The following is a 24,381-nucleotide window of genomic DNA, read 5'->3' as shown; positions in this document are numbered from 1 at the left end:
CATACTGCACAGCTCCAGCTTCTGGAAAAAGCAAAGAGAAAAGGAGGAGAGTGAATGAAGGGTCCAACTACTAACCACTTGCTGGAAGGTGCAGAAGGTAACGGAGCTAGCAAACTCCCAGTCACATCTGGCGCCATCTGACCCATTCTAAGGAACGGTCCCAGCGACTGTCGTGCCTCCAAACCCAGAACCTACGGGAGGGACCCTGTACAGTTCCAGTACTGAGAAAGAAGCCAGGAAGTCCAGCCAGTGATATCCACTCTTTCCCAAACCTGAAGAAAACAACCACTGGCAGGGTTTTGAACTCTGGGCAACAGTCCAGTCAGTAGCTGGGCCTGCACACTTCATCGCTCTGCAAGCTGCTCTTCTCTCTGCTTAGCTGGTAGAGGACACAGAATTTCTGTGAGGCTTCTTCCCAATTTCAGAACTAGCACAAAAGTAATTAATTAACACTAAGCTTCTTGTGTCTACGTTTGAAAAACATGGGTTGAGAACCTTGCTGATAAGGAAGTTTTCTGCATGTAAACTCAAAGAATGGAAATCTAAATCTTTGTTACTTTCAACTTCTGTTTAAAAATACGTTTCCACTCTTCAAGTCTTACATTATCTTCCAAACCACAAACCAACATGATGCTGCCTTCTGAATTTTGTCGGCGATTTCAGCGCCTTCCAATGTTGCAGTTTTCCATGAGCTGAGTGGGTTTCTGCCTCAGCATTTTAGCTTGGACCAGGAGGTTGCTCTTGAAGCAAATCTCCCAATCATTCACTCTTATTGTGCTTTGGTTTGCATAGTACAGCAAACTGGATTTATTTTTAGATAAGACTAAAATGTAAGATGCACAAGGAGCACTACTGGACTCATCCGAATATAAACCATGAAAACACAGTACAGGCGTTGAGCCCCGAGCAGCAATACTTTGCCCTTCACACTGCTCCTGTTCACTATGCTGTTTGCTAATGTATCTCAGGACTGAGACTCCAAAATTTCTGGCTAACCTGAATCCTGAGAAGACATGTATGGCTATACCTAAACTAGCCATTCAAAGCTGGACTAGCTTAAGCACTGTATGAAATATCTATAAACAAACAATATTTATAACCCACGTGAAACATCCTAGCTGTAATGGAGACATGAGGAGCTCTGCAGCAGCTGTACTGGGCTAACACTCCATTACACTCACTGTGAGAAAACTTTTAGCTTTATTCTGCTGATAATCAGGACAGCAATAAAGAGCAGGAAAGATGAACTGTGGGGTGTGACTGGTAATATGACAGACTTTACACATTCAAAAGCTGATTCCCTGAATGCATTTCAGGACGCATAATCATATTTGTCTAGGTAGCGATTTTTACAGTGGGGAAAAAAACCAAAATAAAAAGATAACTACAAAAACAACTTCTTAATTTTAAAAAGAGGGGTGGAAATATATACCTCTGTAGCAATCTCAAGCCTATGTAGATCTTCTTCCACAGTCAGAGGTCTGTGCTAGTGGCCTGAAGTTTAGAAATACACTTCAAGCTAATAGGGAAGTAGCAGCACTTAACAGAGCTGTAGTGTGTTAGTTGGCCAGCATTACATATATATAGCATTAAACTCCAGTGAGACTTTCACCCACAAAATAGTGAAGTTCTGTATCTATTTGAGATCAATTAACATTAAAGAAAGGGAGAACTTATTTCTACACCCCCTGAATTGTCTGAAACTTTAGTTGTACCACAAACTTTTCTTCCATTCCTCATCACCTTCCAATATTGTGTGTGTTTATGAGCTATCTCTGAAAACAGAAACACCTAAAAAACAGGTGTGGCAACCACATGAAGCATTCTTCTGCTCTGTAATTTACTTTCCTCATCAATATTTTACTCCTCTTATTGTGCTGCAAAACACACAGACTCTACATATCATATTCAAAGGTTGATAAGACAGCTAAGAATTTCAGGTTCTACTGTTAGGAGATATGAATAAAAACATAGAAGAAAATCAGTTATTGTATCCAGGTACAACCAGTGGGCAATTTCTGTATAGTTATCTTTAAAAATAATTGAACTCATTAGCTTTAAATAACCGCCAGAAAATGCTGACTAATATCAGCTGTGGTTCTACTTTGCAAGCATTCATCTCCTGAAAACAAAATTTTTTAAATGGTGTTGCAGTAATTCACACAAATTTACATTTGAAAACTGATGTACAGTAATTGTACATACAGTCACAGTAATCATATTAATATTTTAAGTGCATTTAAATAACTGGAACAGACAGGAGGAATGAAAAATGGAATAAAAGTCTATTTTTTCAAAATATAGTATTTTCCACGGGAAGCTAAAGTGTCATTAATCATTGAAAGTAAAGAAATTACAATAACCAGGCCATAGCACTCTTGATTTCCTTCTAGAACACTATGAAACAAACATGCTAAAGGGCATTTTAAACTTCTCTTTTGAAAGAGGAGTGTGAAAAATACATTTGCAAAACATGTGCTCCTAAATTGTAGTTCATTTCCTCATTTAACCTGAGAGTGCTTCCTAGCTAGTTCTGTTGTAATTCATCTTCTGTGCGAGGATTGCAATCTATGTCACTATTACAACTCTGTCTTGGGCTTTTTGTTTGCTTGGTTGTTTTAGGGCTTAGCTGGGTTTGTTTTTTGTTGTTGTTGTTTGGGGTTTTCCTAGTTTGTTTTGTTTTGCTTTAAACTGGCTTTCCTGCATGGACTTAAGCATCATCATATGAAAGTTGAGATGGATTTTGTTACTGTTTATAATTTATCTGTGACTCCTCTTTCCCCCGCTCCCCCCCCCCCCCAGCAACACTAATAGATCAAGACATTTTCTTATTAAGTAACAATTTTCTGATGTAGGTCAAGGATTCTGCCTGTCTACTGAGACATTTAAAACAACAAAAAAATGTTTCCAAGATGTACTTAAAGTAACCTTACAATGTTCCCTACCACATGGAAAATAAATTATTTCAATCCAAGTTTCTGAAATTAAGGAATTTGCTCAGTTAAAACACCTTCCAAAGTTTATTTTTCTCTTGCAGGTTGGATTAATCTGCTGAAAAGCCCTTCTCAGGGTTGAAGTTTTCAATGACTAGCAAAAGTATGGGGTTTTTTTCCTTGTTTAAATGTTAACTGCTGGGTAGAAGAGATTACAGGGCTCTTGTCTGTCATCACTGATCAAAGTTGTTATTTTGCTGTCCGAGTAAACTTAAGGAAATTCTTAATTTTGTAGCAAGCGCACTTTCCTTTCAGGAAAGCTATCCAGAAAATGGAAAAAAAATCCACACCGCCTCGTCAGCTTTATCCAATAAACTTAGAAGTTAATATAATTGAACGCATCACTTCAATAAGCATCCGGGCATTTACCTTAACCTTCTGAGAAGTTGGGTGAATGGGGAAAGTGGGACACAAATTAAGGTGACCTAGGAATCTCTAAGACTTTTCCCAGGAATTTTCCTAGGAAACCAGGACTTCTACCTCTTGTCCAATGACAGCAAGTCATGTCATCTGCCCTGTAATTTTACCACAGGGTCACCTTCCATCTCTCTTGTAACTACTTCTTACGTACAACTATAATTCTGTCTATTTTACCTGGAGAAATCTAGTCAATTATTTGTGATTGAGCAATTTCTGTAACAATGCTTACTCAGATATTTGATCAGCCACTCAACGTTTTACTGTTCACACAGATTAGAAAGGTCAGATTCTGTAAACAATTTAAGTACATGCAAGTCACAAGATCCGATATACCTGATAAAAGTTACAGCTTCAGTGATAATTTGTTTCACACACTTCAGTTTCCAAATTAAACATGAAAGGAGCCAAGTGCCCTGAAAAAAATATGTGCTTTGTTTCTCTTTTTCAATGAAATACTAATATATAGCACTGTCTAGTACCTTGTGGAATAACAGAATGATCTTAATTATAATTTAATTTTGACACACTTACTCTGCCCACAGGGCTCATTGGATGAGCAGCATAATCTGATGTCAGATTATAGTTAGTTGCTTCACATATCATGCTTACTGGTCGCTCCTTCTTTTCTTCAGATGTCATTGCTGCAGCAGTCCTGAAAATAGAATATGTAATAGCACTAGAACATGCTGTGTGTGCAGACTGCTATTAAAAAACACCCCTAGATGTAGCCTAATACAGCCCGTGTCCTACTTTTCCAATTTGAAAGCAATTCACACTTCACTGTAAAGTTACCTGCACTGTGTTTTAAACTTAAATCTATTATAGATGAATTTTAAGCCATTGTTTTAAAATAGGATTTCTGCATTCGCATAAGGTGTTGATGGGAGGAAAAAAGACAGGTATGAGCATGACATGGAAATGGGAAGAAATGGTCTCTGAAGACCCCATATGGCTTTGTCCCACTTCAGTGAGAACATGCATGTTTATGAAATTTCACATATTGCAGTTCTGATGGTTTTCACTCTAGCAACTGTATAATGTGTTGCAGCGGTGGTGGTGAGTAGGACACCCAATACCCAGCCACATGTAAAATCTTGAGGTCAGGTATGACTTCCATGCATACCTTCTCATATTGTTGTGTATTCTACAAAACCAATGCAAAGATAGCAAAACCAAGTTATTATCCAATGATACAGAAAATGTCTTGACTACAGAATAAGTAAAGTGATAAGTGGAAATTTACACAGTGCATAAATACGCTGCATTTCTATCATATAACTAATTTGGGCTATGGTTTTTATCTTAAAAATTAGTATTAAATATTTAATATTACTTTCAAATTTATTAGTATTTCAAATAATTTAAACAAGTAAAACTTTATACATGCTAATCTGACTTGGAAAAAATAAATACTGCAATTAGCAATCACTGAATCTTACTTCAATATTAACAAGTTTTAAAACATGTATTTTATAGACTGAAACAGATGCCACTTACTGTTCATTCACAACAAAAATACAGTTGTCCTGTGATGGCTGTCCGGTTACTGGATGTTTGCAGGTTACTTTTCGTTCATTATGACTGTGGAAGAGAGATAAGGAAATTATTAGGCAATGATACTTTGATTTTCCAACTCAAGTATATAAATCCAGTACATTGAGTATATCAGCCCAGTGAAAACAATTACAAATGTTTCATTACAGCATATAACAATGTACATGTACACAACACACAGATACATATATATATAAACTAACAAAAAGAATGATAACAAGTATTAAAGAATCTTCATTAATACTCTGGAAAGAGATGGGAAACATTGGCACGGGTTGGTAATGGGTTCGAATTTAAGAACTAGAGCAGTAAGTGTGTTACTAGTTCATATATAATCACCAATAATTCACTTCAGCTAAGTCTTTATATATTCATAAACAGGATTTCAGCTAGACAGGGACAAGTTAAACATAAGACATAAGCAACTGCTCTGTAGGGATGAAATATCACTACCGTGAAAGCAATTGTCTTCTAGCTTAGACCATGAAGTTACTAGTTTAAGATTTTTCAATAATTACAGATAAATATTCAGCGATGGGAACAAGAGTGATGCATCGCAATCACAGTTCTACTTTTGCTGGTGACTTTTTAATGCTGCTCCCCTGCAGCTGTCTTGGGAGTACCCTCAAGGGGCAGGGAGTCTGCCAGCTGAGGGCTTCACCCTCACCAGCACAAACACCCACTTTGCAGTATCTCCTTCCCCTGAACCACAGGTGTTGCTAGATCACAGCAGCTCTGACAATTTGGAAGCAATTGCCAAAATTCAACAATTAGCAGCCGCTGCCACTCAAGAATGAAATGTTTTGACTTGAGCCCTCCAGCCCTAGAGGGGAAGGAAGAGAAGGGGAGGAATTGCCTTTACTGCCTACCAGGCATATCAAACAGTTATAACTTGTGCCTGCTGCAGACCAGGGCTTTTCTACCCCCAGCCTCCACACAGGCGGCAGGGTCCCACCCCAGTTATGCTACGAGCACACCTGAGAGCACGAGCTACCAGCTGGCCGAGCAGCAAGACTGCGCAACGAGGAGAGGCAAGGGTGGCTGAACTGCCATAAGCCCCTCTGAACTCTCTGGCCCTGAAATGCAGGAAAGAGCAGGAAAGGTGCACTGACGAAACTGAAACGTGGTTCAGAGATTAAAAAGCATATAAGCAGAAATCAGACTAAAAAAGGGAAATGATTATATAAGGCAGATGCGTTATTTGGATATAACCCACATGCTTCAAAACAAACTGACCTGTTCTAGTTTTAACACTTTAAATAATATTTATAGACAAAGAAGTGTACAATGCAAGAAAACCAGTATCTGAAATCAGCACTAAGTCACAAAGAGAGTAAATCAATTTGTTAGTATTTACTTTTGCAAAGAATATGTGATGATAATCTTTTTCATGTAAGGTATCTTATATAACACTATGGCTTTCTTATCACAAGTTCAGCCCTGAAAAACATTCCTGGACAGAGAACCTGGACAAAAAAAAAAGTAAAAAAAAAAAAGCTGTAGTTGCAAGATAGCACAAGAGGTGCAGAACAACAAAAAGCTTTGAATGGCACTTCATCCTTAACACCTACTTCTTTTATTGCCTATTCATTTAACCTTCTTAGCTTTCAAAACTATGAAGCACAGCTCATCCAGCAAATGTTAAACTCTCTACCCTTCCTGCTTCTTAAAACAACCTACACTTAACAAAGACTAACATTCCCCAGGTTTCTTGAAAATGCTTTTGGATCATAAGATTTTGCAACTATGGAGCATTACTAATTTAAAATTACCTCCAAACAAAAGCCTAATAAAAAATATTCACACTACTTTCATGGTCAATGGACAGATGAAAAACACTGCATAAACCTAAAGCGCAAGATTAGAAAGATAGCCCAATTCCTTGCACTTTCTTTACTGGGATTTTAAAAACCTACTAATATCTAAATGGCTAGACATGTTATGGAGCTTAACTAGTGAGCTGGCAAATGCTGGTACTTTATCTTCACACTAAATTCAGCAGAATTCTAAGTTTAGGTTCTAAAGAAGCTTCTGTTACAGAAATACATCCATTACAATGAGGGGACAGAAAAGAGTACATCTGTGCCATTCCGAATTGCCATGGTCCTACAAAGCCTTTCAAGTGAAAATGGCCCAGATTGAAGAGAATTAAAATTCAAAACATTCCTGAGGAAGCATCCAGGGTTTTCTGTGATTCCTCTTTTTCTTCAGTTCCAAAACCTTTCTGTTCCCTCTGACATTTCAGAAACTCTTACACCAAACTGAAAAAAACCCCCATAATTATGGAGATGAGCTGGCACTCCACAAGCTTTGCCAAAATGTTGCCATCTTGTTCACTATCAGCTGACATCCAGAAATGTAGCAATAAATGGATTAGGACTTCTGGCCAAGGACCATCTATACTCAGGACCCCTACAGAGGGGACACATGGCACATTTTGTATCAGTGCGTGCGGCTCACAGGAATGACAGAGGAAGAGTCCGTACTCAAAGGTTGTAAAGGGGAGGTCATACAAAACCAGGAGGGAAAGCAGAAAGGGGGAGGAAATTAGAGAGGAGGAGCAGCACTGACACAAATCTATTCAAGAATATTTTGTTTCGGGCTTGAGTCATATATCAAGTCAGCATTCCAAAAATTTTTGGACAAAATACGGTTTTCCTTACTACTCACACTGATGTCAAGATGTATAGAGGTGTAGCTGACATAACATAAAAGGCAAAAAAATATTGTAGACATTAAACACTCTCCTGTGGGATATACAATACTTTCTTTCTAGAGTTTGAGAGACCTTTATAGTCACTTCCTTCTAAAAAGGTGAGGCAAAGGAAGAACAACCTTTTCTTTCTCTTCAGCTTAGACACAAGTGAAATCTCATGAGTGAACACTGAAAATTCAGCTTGTACAACTAAGAAGTGTGACGACTGTAAATATGTCTAACTGGATGAATAGATTTTAAATACTTCTGTTTGAAAACTTTTTCACTACTCATCTGAATTACTGCATTTTTGGCATTAATTTAGCCGATATTTTGACAAGACTCTTCAAAATACTTGCGTAAGGTGTAGAGTAGCTTGATGATTATTATCATAACCCTCCTACATAACAGTAGGTTAAGGCATTTGTTTTAAACTCCATCTTGCAGACTACAGAGGGTTTCATTAAAGCCAAGCTACAATTTGATACTCACAATCTTCAACATCCAATTTAGACAGTTGTTCAGTCATCCATGAATTTCCGGGTCCACAAACACACTTAGTATTTCATGTATTACACTATAATAATACATATCTCATCAGTAAATCTCAGGGGAAATAAAGCCAAAATTGTTTTGTTTTTTACTGAGAACTTTAATTTCGATTTTATACAAACTCCAGTGTGTAATTCAGAGTTTCAACTCTGCATATTTATGTGTCTGTACTTTTATTATGTGGTAAAGAGTGATTCACTTTGACACAGGCAGCTAGAAGCCAGCATGTTAACTTTTGGAGGTTGTATCTCTACACAAGCAAGAGGTACATGGAAACAATACCCTTCTTCCTTCTCTCTCCAATCAATTTTTCATATCAACGTGTTTTGAGAATACAGGGTAACTATACACACACACTGTCACACTTATACTGAAGGATATAACTGACCATTACTATTTTAGCATCCATAGTTAGGCTGTATTAATACCATGATAAACACTAGAGCCAAAGATGGAAAAAATTCCCTGTGTATTTTATTAGTATTCATGAGCATACTCTGCAGACTCAGTACATGGCACAAATTATTCCTCATTAATATTTGATACTGGGATGTGTTGGGCTCCAGAAATCGACACAGCTGACTAAGATGACATGAGAGATAAGCATTTCAATCCAAATTAAAGCATAGTTCTTGCATGTATCAAGATAATATTCTGTTCCTGATTCCAGCAGTGGCCTGGGAAAATGACCTGCTATAAAAGGATCAGAACCAAACCAAAACAAACCAACAATAAATAAATAAAAACACCCCCCACAACACAAAACCCTAACCACACCAAAATAGCTCATGCAGGGACAAGTTCCATTTGTAGCTATCTCAGTGCAAGAAAACTGACCAACTTAACTTGACCTCTTTTCTTCAAAATTTTTAAACTTCTTCCCAATCCTTTCCTCTGAACACTGCAAGCTTTGGAATCATTTGGCACGTAGCTTAGCTTTGGCACATGGACAAGCCCTCAGAGCAAAAGGATTTCTCTTGTTCAGGTTAGAAATTGACAATAACCTTGAATTTGACTCACGTTTTTTGCCTTCTTATCTACGCTTTTCCTCCTTTCCCTCCCTTGAGACCCTTAATCTCTTTAGAAGACAGGATTATTTTACTTATTTTCTAGACATCCTCAAAAAATGTTCTTGTATAGTTTTAATCTACTCACTAAACATACAGTCAACAGAAATCTTTTTGATGGCCAAATGTGATCCAAGGACTACTAAAAAAAAGCCTTCAAATATATCATTCAAATGTATTATTCTATTTGTAAGTAGCAACAGAATGCATAATTCCAGGAGCAGCACTTGCCAACAGAAGTCCTACACAAGCAGGATTGTTTGTTTTCATTCTACTTTGTGTTTTACAGGACTGCTGACCCAGAAATGCTGTGTACCAATATTTTGTTCTAACATACACCACCGCAAAAATCAGCAAATTCAAAATTCTCTCCAGTTTCGCTGTTTTGAAATTGCTATTATCTTTAACAGTATCAGGGTTTTTTAAAATAGGAAATAAACTCAGATAATAGCAGTTAGAATGGAAAAAAGAGAGATATGTAATCCAATTGTACAGGAGGATGTACACAATTAAAAATGAAGGGTTAGACCATCTTTCCTTTGGAACAAAGCAGTTCACTCAGAAGTGGCAAGAAAGATCAAAGTACTAGGGTGGAGACAGTTGGTTTGGGGTCTCTCCATTGTATGATTTGGTTGAGTTCCCTGTCCTCTCAAAAAAAAAGAGCTGGGCCAGAACTCCCAGAGACACATCTGGTTTTCTCCCACTAAAATTAAAACTAGATGCCACTTCAAAGCTTCTCTCATGCCCTTTCTTTGTAGACTTTATTTATGCGTTCCTAAATGCTAGGGCCTTCTCATTTGCTCATTCTCAGTGTGACCATCAAAGCAAAGGCTGAGTTCTACTTCACTGAAAGAATACAAAGTCATAAACCAGAACACAACTTTCAACAGGCCTCCATATCTTTAATTTAGAAAGACTGTTCCTTTTGACAAGTGAACACTGAAGAACACATTTCAGAAGAATGCTACAACAAGTATCTGCCTCCTAACTTTTATTCTACATCTTAGGTACAATTCAGTCTGACAATCTAATCTCTATTATGCAAACATGCAAACTCTGTATATCACAAATATACTCAGAGTACATAGGTATTTCTTATGAGAAGCAGTTTTATGCATTTTTCATACCTGCTTCATGACAAAGTACCTTAAAAAAATTACAGATAAGTTAAGACGACCAAAATTACCAGAGCAATGAAGTCATCCTCTCTACGTTAATGCTAAATTTTTGCACTGACATTTAAAATTAAGGTTCAACTGGAGACAAACATAAGACAAGTCTAGGCCAGCTTTATTCTGCTTCTGTGAAGCATTTCATTCCTGAACTGGGGGTGGGGAGGAAATTACATCAGCATTTTTTACCTTGTATGCTTGCTTCCTAGTGCAAGAATGTCTCATTTCTAATTGAAATAAATGCAGTAACTTGCAGTTATCTAACAAAAAGTTGCCTGAATTTGGAAAAAATTTAAGTAAATGCAGTCCCCACACAACTGCTAGCAAGGATGTGGTCTGTGGCTGTACCAACTCTTCTATTTTACTAAGTCTGTAATGCCACATTGTACAGTAAATAGCAAATGCAAGCACTTTTTTGTCAGTGCTATCATACCCTAGAATTATGAGCCTTTTTTCAATTAAGCTTTTTAAACAACAACTTTGGAAACCAGGCTGCATGGCTCCACTGGAAAACATGTGAGTATGGTAACTTAACATCAGGGAGTCTGAACAAAAGAGGGTGTAAAGAGACAGTTTCAAAGCAAAGTGCTGACAGACCTGTATAACATCACATATGCTGCTAAGAGTAAAGTGTTTATAATCCTTCATGTGTACACACACTTTGGAAGGTGCATACAAAATTCTACTAATTGTCTTGGCAGACAATGCAACACCTAAACTATAGTTGCTGCTGCCACCATTTTCTTGGCCTATTACGCGTTTACTTTTTCAAGCAATGTGTCAATTCTGTGGACTTTCCTTTTAAGCCCTCCTTAGTTACAGTTATGGGAGTTTTGGTATCCTTGCTGGTGCTGTAATGGAAAAGCACCTGGACATTTCTATACAACTGACTGTACTTCAGCTTTTCATTTATTATTGATATTTATTTTCCAAACGATTAAGCACTACTGCCCTGAAATTGTACACCTTTATTTCAATGGGATTATTCTAAAATGAGGTTTATATTCCAATGAAAATATGTATGTAAAAGCAAAGCCTTTTCTCACTTGAGCAGATATGATTAACATGCTCTCATGACATACTTCCCATGTAAAACTGTAACTTTATGTAATTAAGTGCAAATATTGAAAACTCTTTCAAAATGCTAGGATTAAATACTTTCTAAAATAGCATATACTGTATACAGACTGAGAAGCTTTTAATAAGTAACTGTTCTTTCTAATCAAGCACTGTATTTTCAGGAAAAGAAAGTGTTACTGTTTTCAGTTTTCCCAAAACTTTGTAGGAACGTGTCTTTCACTCTATAGATAACATATTTGGGAATTTGTAAGATAATGAGACTTGGTAAAGGCCACAAAAGCCACACACCTTTAAACAGAAGTGTGGCAATTTGGGAGAGGTACTTACTATACATCATCAATTTATAAAACATTTCACTACATACATTTTAAGCTCTGGGCACAGCGTCTAATGTAGTACCTTGATAATAGCACTGCAGATGATGAAAATTTTCAATTCTGTAAGTATTAGTCTGTAGTAAAAATGACTAATACATCATTTGCTGTTTGAGATAAGTTTGAGAAAATAGTGAGTTGGGTGTTAGAAGGCAGAATTATCTGTAAGCCTCATATTTGATAGTTGAAATCCAAGCATCCCTTAATAGTTAACTACCTGGAAAGCTTCCAAGAACTAGAGTAACATAACAATTCTGCAGTGAAAACCCACAATCTGTTTTCTAAAGAAAAACGGGATTTGGAGTAGTATGGTTCAGCAGGTGGCTTGTGGACCAGAAGCAGCACTGGATGCTCCAATCTGGCTGCTGCTGCCTCTTCCTGTTGAAGACTGACAGCAGATGTCTGATCAGCTAGTGCTGCCCAAAAGCTTGCTTCCCCAGTGCGGGAGGGACACGCTGCAGCCTCTCCTGAAGAGGTAGAGAGGATGGAAGCAGTAAAAGCTAACTTGTGGAGAGGGCAACAAAAAGCCACAGTCAACAGCTGTTCCGATACGAAGAACACGGTCTCTTTGCTGCTGAAGCTAGACCACTCAGATTAGCAGACTAATAAATTGCTGCATTTCATTAGGATGAGTTAATTAGGAACCATTAATTGGTATTTTCTTACACATAGAATGTTAAAGGTTTTCAGAACCAGAAACAAACCTGACTTGAATTTATAAGGGACAGATACGCTTGGGCTGTGTAACTAACTGCATGATCGTGATTGTACCACACTACCCAGAGCAATTCATCGCACCAAGTAAATTAGAGCGAATTCAGTTGTCTTAGTCACCCTCCACAACTCTAAGCATCAATTTCAGTAAAAACTTTTAGTAAATGCTTTGATAGCTGCATACCAACTTTAAATGTTTTCAAAGCTCACTAGACAGAAAATTATCTCCAACACATATCACTAAGCTCATTTCTGCAAGCCTTGCCCTTTGTGATTTATTACAGTATTAGAAGCATAAGCGAAATGTGCTCTTGAGCAAGTGTTAGAAACAGAAGTATGAACTCAAAAGGTAATTTTGACTTATGCTTCCATTTCACTGTAAAGAAACTAGAGACATTTTGCAAGAGAAACTTACTCTAATAACACTTCCTTTTACTAATTTTTACATGTTTTTCAATAATTATGCTTTGAAAAAGAATGGCTTGGCTAAGATAACTATAAGAAAAGATAATGCAGACAAATTAAGTGGCTTATTACCTACATATGTGTATATATATTTTAAAATACATTAATATATGGCCTATGCAAAAAACCAATCTTGCTGTCAAAAGTACTTCCAACTGAAGTCTGACTTGGGTCAGACTTCTCTGCAGGCTTACATGGTTTCAAGAGCTCAGGATGTCTCCAGTTAGCATACCCTGAAAAAAGTCAAAGTTGTGCTACAACGTCTTAATTTCCATTCGGCTTGAAGAGCCTGCATCACTGCCACTTCTCTCCACCTCTCAAGCACTGACAACCTTGACTGTCCTGTTGCTCAATCCAGCTCCTTCTCCACTTTAAGTTCAAAAGGGATCTCAATGGATTCAGTAATCGGAGGACACACACACAAAAGAAAACTTTGGATTTCGTTCAGAAACAGTTGTGCATTTGCTAACAAGAACAATAAATCCTACAAGTGTTTACTCCCCTCAGTTTTTTCAACCAGTTTGGAGCGTTCTCTGATACAGAACAAGCGTTTCAGAACAGGCAGCAATTCCCCTTCACAAAATTTAGGTAATTGGTATAGTTGCCCCCTATTTATAGTTCTCTTACTAATGATCTGTTTTGCCCCACATACATTACATATCAGATTTCTTTTCACTCCAGTTTTCACCACATTGCGTGGGGTTTGAGTGTTGTTTTGGGTTTTGTTTGTTTGTTTGTTTTGTGGGTTTGGGTTTTGTTTTTTTTTGCTTAAGGTATAGACAAAAGAGCACCCTATGAGTACACGTTCATCATCTACTGCATGACTCTTCCATTTTCAACATTTAGCACTTAAAAGCCTTGTCCCTGCCTCTCCCTCTCTCCCAGCTGACAAACCAGAGGACCATGAAATGATTAACTGTGCATGTAGTTCCACAGCTTTCCACTCTTTTTGTGCAACAATTTCAATGCTTTCACTGTCATGCCTTCTTCCTCTCCCTACTTTCCCCTCTTCAATAACAGCATATAATTACCTGCTACTGAAATAACTCAAATTTTGTGGATTCTCATTCTCTCAAAACTCACATTCCATTGTTGGTCTCCTTAGATCTCAGCTGTCCATTGTCTTCACTCTGGACTGCTTGCTGGTTTGTTAAAAGATATGACTTGCTTAGTATTTATTTTCACTCCTGTATCATACAACTCAGAATCTTGTTTAGCTTAGTCTCAAACTACTTAACAGCAGTCACAACCTTTAAAGAATAGTTGCAGGAGTTACAGCACAAGTCAATTTTTCAATTAAACTCCTGCTGTAGAACTGCAAAGAAGTAAAGCTGCTTCATTTTATTGAGTTACAAATGTAATACATATATATAAATCTAAAAAAATATATATAATTTCAGTAGATTACTACCTCAAATTCAACAGCAGACTTTCAAGAGACATTTGGTGAAATCACACTGTGTTGCTTCACAAATCTAGCTAAGCACATCAGGATCAAAATCGGATATGCGTTAACAGAAGTAGTTAAATACCTTATTTCTCTTAGAAGTTTTCTACCTTTGGCCAGATTTCTAGGGATCTCTTTCCCTTATCCCATCTGCTATGATTTATTATTACTCTGAGGGGGGGTGGTGGTGGTGGGTGTTTTGTTTTGTTTTGTTTTTTTCCAGATTATGTGAATCACAGTATTAGCTGTCTATGAAGCAAATCCCTTTCTTAGCCAAGGTTACACAGAAGTGTAACAAAATAATACCATCTTCAGATAGTTACATGACTTCCATGATTTCTTGATAACTTTCCCAGTGCCTTAGAGTTGGCATACTTCTACAATCACATCTCTAGTAAACAGCCATTTTTAGTAAATAACAACACACTTCTATTAAGAACCCAGTAGAACTTTTAAAAGAAAGCCATGCTTATCAAGCACTTATATCAGAACATACTAGGTCATAACTAGACACTTCCTCAGTCTGCTGAGAGGGGAAAATGGTCTGGCAAGCTTCTGCAAAGTAAATACATTACCATCATCTGGGAAATGCTTAGAAATATTTCTCTTAACAATCTGACAGAATAAAGCAGCTGAAATTTTGGGGCATCCACTTGCGTATCAGTTTTAATTGTGGTAACAATTCAGACACATCCTGTATTTCAGGCTTTCCCCCACAATAGATCCTATTTTGCAAGATATAAGGGTAGACACTGAAATTTATAAAAATAATTATTTTCTAAATGAACAGTCATCACTAACACTTTAATCACAGGCCTTCTTAAAGCCATTGTAAGGATTTAATTGAATAATCTTGGTGGTCCACTGATAGAGCGTATGCAAATATGTGCACCAGACCCCAGAGGATAAATAATTGAAGCTTACACCATGTGTGGGCCTACAGTCATCTCAGACAAAAGAGTACAAACTTCATTAAAAATATTCATTGCTTATGACGTAAAGTTCAAGTACAGAGACACACAGGGTATAACGCATGGCACTGAACTGGAACGCTGAACGTGTCAGCTGTCATCTCCAAGGTCTGAGGGCACAGCTCAGCCTCGCTCAGCTCTTGTTTCTTTCAGTCCATTCGGGTTCAGCTTCAGCAGCTGATCATTTCAGAAAAATAATAATATTGTTGTCTTAGAAGAATAGCAGCAAGTTGTTTTAGAAGGCTCCAAAAGACTGAAACGTTAGCAACAAATAAAATTCATTTTGGATTTGTTTGAAATCACAAGTAGATCAGAAATTATCTCAGGATTTTCTCTGCACACTCACGTCCTTTAAATAAAACTATGTTGTTTCCTTGAAATGTTCACACTTCACGTTCATGTTTGCACTTAATGTTCATTTGCTCATATTTCAGATTAAAGATCCTGGTGGAGATAGATATAATATATTTTAATCTGGAGGTGTGGACGCCAGTCAGGCTTGTGGGAAACCCTAAGAACTGATCTAACTACAAAAAAGGCCACATTTCCTCTCTTTTCTCTGGTTTTAAATTCATCATTCCCTACTATTCATCTTGTTAGCTTCAAGTATTTCTAAAAATTAGGCAGGCCTCAACACTTCAGCAAATACTGCTTTTCAGAAAAAACACCATTACAATATTATCCACAAAAAAATACCAAAGAGAATCACACTTCGACATGATGTTAATTCCTCACACACCTTTGTCTCAAACATCAGCAGAAGTCCTTACCAGGGAGAAAATGTCAGGCCAGATGGACCCACTGTCGGGTCTATGGCGACAGCCCTTATGCTCCTATGGGGAGTTTAACTCTGATTGTCAGAGTTAAGTGACTGTCTACGCCTAATTGTTGGTGCTAAGAATACCTGTCAGCAATTAGCAAAACCAGCCCTTCACAGCATTTAATCTATCTTCCGTGCTGTTTAATGCTATTAGTCTGCAGCATTAATTCCTTGCTTTGATGCATATGATCAAAAAGCAATGGAAGCCCACAGTTTTATGCAACAAGAAAAGGGCTGAGAAATACACCACGGAAACAGGCAGAGCCAAATTATGGCTGGGAACTGGAGATTGGTGCCCTCCCTCTGTTACCAGGCACAAAAATGAAAGAGTGGGAGCATTTAGAAGCAGTGGTCTAAAGGAAAATGTCCAAGATTAGGTAACAGGTGATTAGTCAGATTCCCATAAAAAACAAACAAACAACCCCCCCCCAAAACCACGAATGAACCCTCCTTCAAATACAGTTTTGGTTTGCTTTCTCTTGATCTGTTGTTATATGCCTCATCACAACTGGTAGGAGCCCCAGACAGTGGAGTATCTTTCTGTTAGTTCAGAATGCACACAGAAAAATTTAGTAACATTATGGTACTGTTATCAAATGTCATTGTCTGCTACTTAAGATTCCTAGCTGTGTAGAATCTTTTACATCATTCAGACATCTTCCCCTAAATGATCTCAAAAATGCCAACTTAGTTAAAAAAAGAATACTAAGAAAGAAAAAACAGTTAAAAGGATACTTCCATATAAAGATTATTCACAGTAAAAATTATTATGATAAAATCCATTGACTTTAGCACCAGCCTACCTACAAATAGCAAAAAAAGCAAGTCAATCTGAACACAAGATTAAGTACTATTTCCTTTATGTAGTGTTATAGCTACTTTTTCCTATCTGAATGCTAAGTTTCTTAGAAAATAAATGAATACCACAGTTCAGACTGCTGAAGTAGTAGCAACAATTTATGACAACTTCAGCAACACTGTTACTCATTATTAGGTAAGGAAGTGGAACAGATGAAGAGTAACTACAATACGCTTTCTCTGTAGATTAAAGCAATTTGGCCTTTTTAAATAAAGAAAAAAATTCTGTATGATGGATAAACACAAATGAACTATTTAAGGTATTTTCTTTTAGGAAATGGCTGCAGTACATTGAAAAAAGATTTACTTTTTAGAATGTGTTTTAATGCATACACTCAGGTATTTTTAAAAGGCAAATGGGCCAAAATAAGTACCATAATAACAAGGTCATTTAGGTAGTAGGCTATATCATTATTCAATTTACCAAATGAAATTTTAGCACCCCATCTGATCAAGAGTTTACATCTAGTGCTTATACGCAGATTGTCAATCACTTTGATGTCTGTTGGTCTCGTATAATCAAACCATTGGCTCTAGAAGTTTGGAAATTTCCATTTGACAAAAGTATTTCTTGGCTGTCTCCCCTTGTATTTTCACATCTTCAGTTTCAACACCTACACAGATTGTTCTGCATTATCCATTTTTTTCATAAATGCAAAGGAACAACTACAGTTTATTTACAAAATGAACTGTCAGCAGATTTGACAGCTATGCAGGAAACATAGACAGCAAAAAGTTATTATAACTCAGTCTTAGTTTTACATCCTGACCCTCACAACTGTATCCTTATCCCACAATACAACTGAAATAACACTTAATTTTTATTAAAAACTGTTGCTGACCCAGCAACACATAGCCCTTCAGAAAATAGCACACCAGGTTGTCTCTTCCAATTACTATCATAGGTTAACTGCAGCGGTAGAAAAAACTGCAGGTCAATACCTCCTCTGAAAAGACATGATGCCTCTGATGACCTTGTCAGCATTTTCTTGCATTAAATTCATACCTCAGTGAGAGCCAGAAGCTGGGAGCTGTTTTCTTTCACAGGTGGTTTTTTCAAGCTGTTGGAATTGTGCTGGGCCATCCAAAGTCTACACAAGCCATCTTCGGCCAACTCTGGTAGGCTGTTCTCTCACATATTGAGTAATAAAATGCTAACAGCATCGGTGATGACTCTTTGAGTTTTAATCCCAACAGCTAGAATTTTCTGATGTGACGCACGCACACTCACACACCTGCCACCGACCACTGAAATTAATATAACACAGGAGCAGCTGTAACACAGAAGTATTTCGATGCTGCACACAAAATACAGCCCACAACCTGCAACTGGGATAGAAGAACCACAGGCTTCAGCCTCAGTGCAGCAGTAAGGCAGGTACATACATGGCTGTTGCATTGGAAATGCATATGCCAGGCCCACCCAAACAACAGACAGCTGTTACATGTGCAGGGATGCTCTGTGTGCAGGTCGATGTCTTCTGCTCAAAGCCAGGTCTTGGGGCTACACTCTTACAATCGCTTTGAGAAAACGGCTAGCTGCTCTAGAATGACAAGCCCACTCCACCCTTTGCTCTTGTGCTGGCACCAGTGCTCAAGCAGTCACGCAGCATTCACCGAACTGAAAATGAGTTGGTTTTCATGGCACTACCGTTCCTGCAGGCTCACAGCACAGGGTGCAGCCAGGAGAAGTGTAACCGGCCTTTTTGACAACAGCTGAGTATTGCATTGGTGTAACTACAACCTCAGCCTCAAGCTGGCAAAAGTGATGGTTTTAATGTCAGAGCAGTTATCAGTACTATACATTTCTAAGAGTGTAACTAAATGGTGCTGAAAAAAAAGTCCTGGTAAAGACTCATTTCATAAAGAAACACCATATGTAAAAATGACAAATCAGTTCATTTCATTTGTGTCAGAGCAAGGGGTCTGGGACAAAAGGACACTTGGATGGCAGACATCACACTCAATGTCAAAGTCATTTCAATGGAATTTTTAAATGAGAAAGAAAATCCAATACCACTCTTTGTATTGGGTGGGAAACACAATCTTCTATCAACTTCTTTATGAACTTGTTTTTCTTATGTTGAATCTGGCTTTAGAAAGAATTTTAAAGGACTAGTAAAATTGTATCCAAGAAGATAAATTAACTGCAGTTTACCATATGGAGTATTACTCATTTCTCCTTTTACCACTAGAAAACATGAACATAAGGAAGAGATTTGCAAGGCAGTGAATTTTCATACGAAACCCAGAAGTGAAAACTTCTTCCGTCATTTTTTTTTTCTTTCCGGATTACACGTTCTATCAGAAAAGCAGATTTTAGGCTACATTTCAAGACTATAAAACAGAATATTTGTAAAAAAAGATGCTTTTACAGTATCTCTCACCTTCCAGAACGTTTCCAGAATCAGCAATTTTAGAGATATTCCAGATCTATAAAGTGACTATGCTACGCAGAATTTTTACAGATCTACAGCTACTCAATACAGTTCTACATGTTATGTACCTTCTGACATTAAATTGTTTCAGAATGGTTTTCTTCTGGTATCCACAATTTCCTAGCATTCTTTATGGGTATCCAGCCTCTATATGGGTATACCCCCTCTCCTAGCTACAAAGTGTGGGGGGTTTGAAATATACTTAGGGCTAGCAAGGTTTATAGTAGCACAATACTTCATCATTGTTACAAAGAAAAAAAAAAAAACCCAAACCAAAACAAAAAACCAAAACCAAAACCTAGATGTTGCACTAAAGACCCCTGGTCCTTCCTGGCAGAAAAGAGCACTGTTCGCTTGTATGTTTGTTTGCTTTAAACCCAGATTCCTGGTGTACACTAAAGATTCAGGCACAGTGCACATCACAAAACAGGTATCATGGACCAGCTCTAACTGCTTGTCAGCCTTTTATTGTGTATGCCTGCTCTGATCAAAATAGGAATGAAATCTCTAAAACAGGCTACTGTCTAGAGCTGTATATACAATAATGTTTCTCCTTAATGGTGGACATTACAATAAAAAGGTCATTTGAAGACACAGCCTTTGCAAATCTTTCTGTATATGTTTAGGACTGACATTCAATAAGAATCGAGAGATCACAAAGCAACACCAACTTTAAAGACAGCAACTCCACAACGCAGGTCTTTGCTGGGTAGAATTAACTACTATTTGTGAATATTATTAATTCTCCTTCTATCCCATTTGAGTCTCATAAAGCAAGGGTCAGGAATTTTAACAATGGAACGTTGGGGAGGGGGGAGAATGACAGTTCACCAGCAGTTTCTCATTCCACATGAAAAATGGGCACAAAAGTAAGTCTTGCATGTTGAAAACAAAATGCCACTTGAATAACTCTTCCATGCAGTATGAATGTAGGGAGTTTGGCCGTATTATTGCCTTAGGCTGGGAAGTTTCCAGATGTCCATTGACTGCAGGGTATGCTAACACTCAATTTGTTCCTGTTCCCTGGCTGCCTCGGGCAGGGGAGTCTGAAAATGCTCTGCCAATGACAGTCAGGAAAAAAACTTGCCGTGGTCTCCTCCCTCTTCATGCCCTTTCCCTGGTGATAATTGAGGCAAAAACATCCAAATCAAACAATCCAACCTACTTTATGCATTTTAAAGGAGCAGAAAATGCACAAGCCAAAATATGAATTGGTAGATCAACTTCAGATAAAATTTATTCTCTCTTTTACTTGGATAGTTCCAACCCAGAAAATGATTGACATTGTTAAAGAGCTAAGTTTTTAATGATTTAATGCTAAGCTAAAAGTTTGATCCCATAGTATGTATTTTATAGAAGCAAAAATGGTCTTCACAAAATAAGCATTTTCAGTATTTTGTGAAAAAAGAACATTCTAGAAGATGAAAACAGATCAATGTATGAAACAAATCAAATAAAATGTTCAGGCCAAGCAATAAATTCATCAGCTTCACCAAAAGCAAGTGTGAACAAGTGGTAATGTCTTGCCATGAATGTTGTTCATACTTTTCCTCATTAGGCAGAAGGTATTTTGAGGTGAAGAATTTGTTCAATGATCATTGCTCTAAACTATTTCACTGCTCAGATGAAATCAGAAATTTGCCCCTTCCTCTCTCCACCCCCCCCAAAATAAACACCACGCTTTAAGCTTTTTAAAATTTCTGGCAGAATGATAGCTTTCACTCTTTTCATGAAGAAAATTTGTTTCTAAAGTCAGGTAAGGGAAAATATAGATCACACTGAATGTTCAGTTTGTGTTCCTTTAGGGATCATATTATTTAGATAAAATAGGAGTTTCAGTACCAGAAGAAACATATTTAACCCCGCTCTCCACCCCCCTCTCCCCCAATAAAGCAGACTGACTGATACAACTGGCTCAGTTTAGAAGCAAAGCCAGAAGTTCCTTTCAGTCACTTGGCTTGGTGACATATACCTTTAAATACATAAATATATTCCTCTTTTAGCCTATATTAGCTAGCCACACATTTCAAATAAGATCTACTTCCAGGTTTAAAAAAACACTTGCGCATATTTAAACTGTATCCTTTTCTCCTTAACAGCCCCCCACCCCCCAATCCTGCAAGAAAATGGGAAACTTATGAGCAAGACTGTTACTCCTATAGGTAGGAAAAAGTAACTGGAAAATTCCAGCCATCACCACACTAACTCAAACTATGGCTCTATTCAGTTAACCAACAAAACCAGAAAGTTTCTTATTAGCAATTATGTGATAAAGCTAGCTGATGTAGTATTTTTTTTAGACCTATATTTAAGAAAGGCCTCTCTCATTCCACTGCCTTTTTTTTTCCTGGAAAGGATCTAAACAAGTTATCCTGATGAATTTAAAAAGTTTAGCTGCATATTCTCTTTTGGTAAAGAAAAGCAGCAAATTAGAAGCTTACGCACAGTCCTAAATTCCAGTCAACAGAACAAGAAAATAGCTATTTGTGTCATTCAACTTATATGAGTCCTAACCTAATATACTTATAGCACCTCATATTCATGTATAATTTCTCTATTCCTTTCCATTTAATAGCACATTCATTAGGGTTTACATATATCAAAAAGACCAACACTTTAAATATCTTTGAAGACAGTCTGATATAACTGCCTATAAAAACCTATTTCGGGTAAGCCCAAATTACACTAAAAACAACAGTGATAAAACTGGTAATAAAATTTAACTTATCAAGCTTTAAAAATAAAGCCAAGTAGGTATGATAAACATCTCACTAAAATGAACCATTACAATTTATCTAAATTCAACATTAAAATTTATTTGGAAACTATAATGACATAGAAAATAGTTCTATTAGTGACAATATAATTTAAAAAGCATTTCCTACAGCTCATTGCTTTTAGTTCTGGGTTGGAAGCCAGCCATCAACGTGAAGAGTCAGAGCTACAAAGGAATTTCTATGCTAATAGTAATCTGCCATATCACATAAATCATAAATATTATATCAATTCTGTACATGCAATATATCATCACCACACCACTGTATCATAAAAATTGTCAGTTGACTCATTAATTAAATTATCCTAAGCACAGGCTTCTGAAAGCTAGCTTATCACATCCACATAGCTACCCACAGCTCTGATTCAGACCCATCTAAATTCAGTCTGGAAATGATTTCCCGCTGGAAATCAATATCTAACTTTTACCAAGATGAGTTTCACTACTCCCCAGAATCTTCAAACAGATGAATAAGATATTTTTGCATGTGTTCATTCATCAAGACTTGTCATCCTTAAAGAAAACACCAAAAGAAACCAAAACCAAAGTGACACAGCAAAACCCTGGGCTTCCCTTGCAAAATACCTCTGTGTAGATAGGTATGCTGTAATTTTCTACGTATAATATGGAAGATTATTAGCATATTAAAATAAAAACCCTTTCAAAATTGGAATCAGCCAAGGCTTCTGAATGTCATAGTATTGCAGTACTTTTACAATTAGACCTTTAAGTGCTAGGGAGGAGAAAAAAAGGCATGTATTTTATATTTCTTCTGCGATGAGAAAACAGTTACCATGAAGTGGAAACTAAAGTGTATTTCAGTTATTTAAAACTTAAGCTACAACCAGATACAGTTTTGTGGGTTGGGTTTGGTTTTTTTCCTAAATAATTTTTATGCTGACAGATTTTGCAGCTCAATATATGACATTCATATAGAAATAAACATACAGCTTGGCAGATGATACACATACAGATACATACACTAACTAGAAATGCATCTGTTTTTCCATTTGGTCCCCCCTACACACATATACAACCCCCAAAATAACATTTGAAAGATGGTCATCTATTAACATTGCCGTATGAGCTGTATATTAAAATAAGGCAACTTACAAGTGTCTATTTGGAGAGTACTTCCCATTCAGTGTTGCAAGCTAATTAAAAAAGCTCAAATTCCTGCTACATTCAATCTCTTAGACATATGATCTAGTAGACAAGCATGTCTGAATAAAAATCTTGGAAGTTATACACAGTTACAGGAAGTAATAAATCAGTAAAAACTTAATTTCTACCTAAAATTAGTCTTCTATTTAAAATCTTAACTTGAATGCTATAAATGTTGTGTGCTACTTTGAATATATTGTGAATTATTGAATGCTGGATTTAAAAAAAAAAAAAAAAAAAAAAGTGTTTTTCCAAAGGAGGAAGAAATGCTTTATGTCTAAAGAAAAACAGTTGTTAAAACGTATGAGAATTACTCACCAGTCTCCGGGGAAATTCATTCTTTACAAAAAGCTTCACACACAAACAACAAAAAACACATAAGGACGTGAGGTACAACCCTCTTCTCTTGGAAGCCGCTCCCCAGTGAATACTGCACAACCCCGACCCAGAGAAAAAGCAACTTAGCTGTCAGGATTGCTAGCCTCCGAGAAAGCTGATACCAGAGTGATGTCACATACTTCTGAAATGTTACTGCAGCTCCAAATTACCGACTCTTTTCTACCAATAAAATCTCTACCTCTAGATGATGGAAGACAAAACATTTAACAACACGATTAAGTTTCAACAGGAGCTAATAGTAAAGATTTTTAAGAGCACATCACAAGGTCGGACAAAATGTTACAGTCAGAAAAACTGAAGAACAACACATGCTGGCTCTGTTATCTAAATACACTCTTCTAATTTACCTTAAACTTGCAAAGTTTTTATTTGTTGCAGCAATATTCATAAAACACTTCCTGAGTTGGAGGGGAAGAGCAAAG

The 24,381-nt window shown here is 37.1% G+C and overlaps 1 protein-coding gene across 19 annotated transcripts in view; it reads right to left on the bottom strand.

Moving 5' to 3' along the window:
• The window catches only part of PLEKHA5 (pleckstrin homology domain containing A5), a 176,270-nt gene that overhangs the window by 68,863 nt on the left and 83,026 nt on the right, over positions 1-24,381 (bottom strand). For 17 of the 19 annotated variants that reach the window (XR_011328894.1, XM_069807845.1, XM_069807846.1 and 14 more), the window contains 2 exons: positions 4,911-4,994; positions 3,945-4,065 (listed from right to left, as the gene is read on the bottom strand). Coding sequence is in view for 17 of the 19 variants with exons in the window: in XM_069807845.1 (XP_069663946.1) it covers positions 3,945-4,065; positions 4,911-4,994 (205 nt within the window). In the remaining 2 variants the exon portion in view is untranslated. Of the gene's footprint in view, positions 1-3,944; positions 4,066-4,910; positions 4,995-23,878; positions 23,983-24,381 lie in introns of those variants that run through there. The other 2 variants (XM_069807836.1, XR_011328895.1) reach the window with 2 other exon arrangements.

This window comes from Haliaeetus albicilla, chromosome 19 (assembly GCF_947461875.1).
Source record: "Haliaeetus albicilla chromosome 19, bHalAlb1.1, whole genome shotgun sequence".
Taxonomy (NCBI): domain Eukaryota; kingdom Metazoa; phylum Chordata; class Aves; order Accipitriformes; family Accipitridae; genus Haliaeetus; species Haliaeetus albicilla.
The sequence above is the reverse complement of the archived record's forward strand: the minus strand, read 5'-3'. Positions and strand labels throughout refer to the sequence as shown.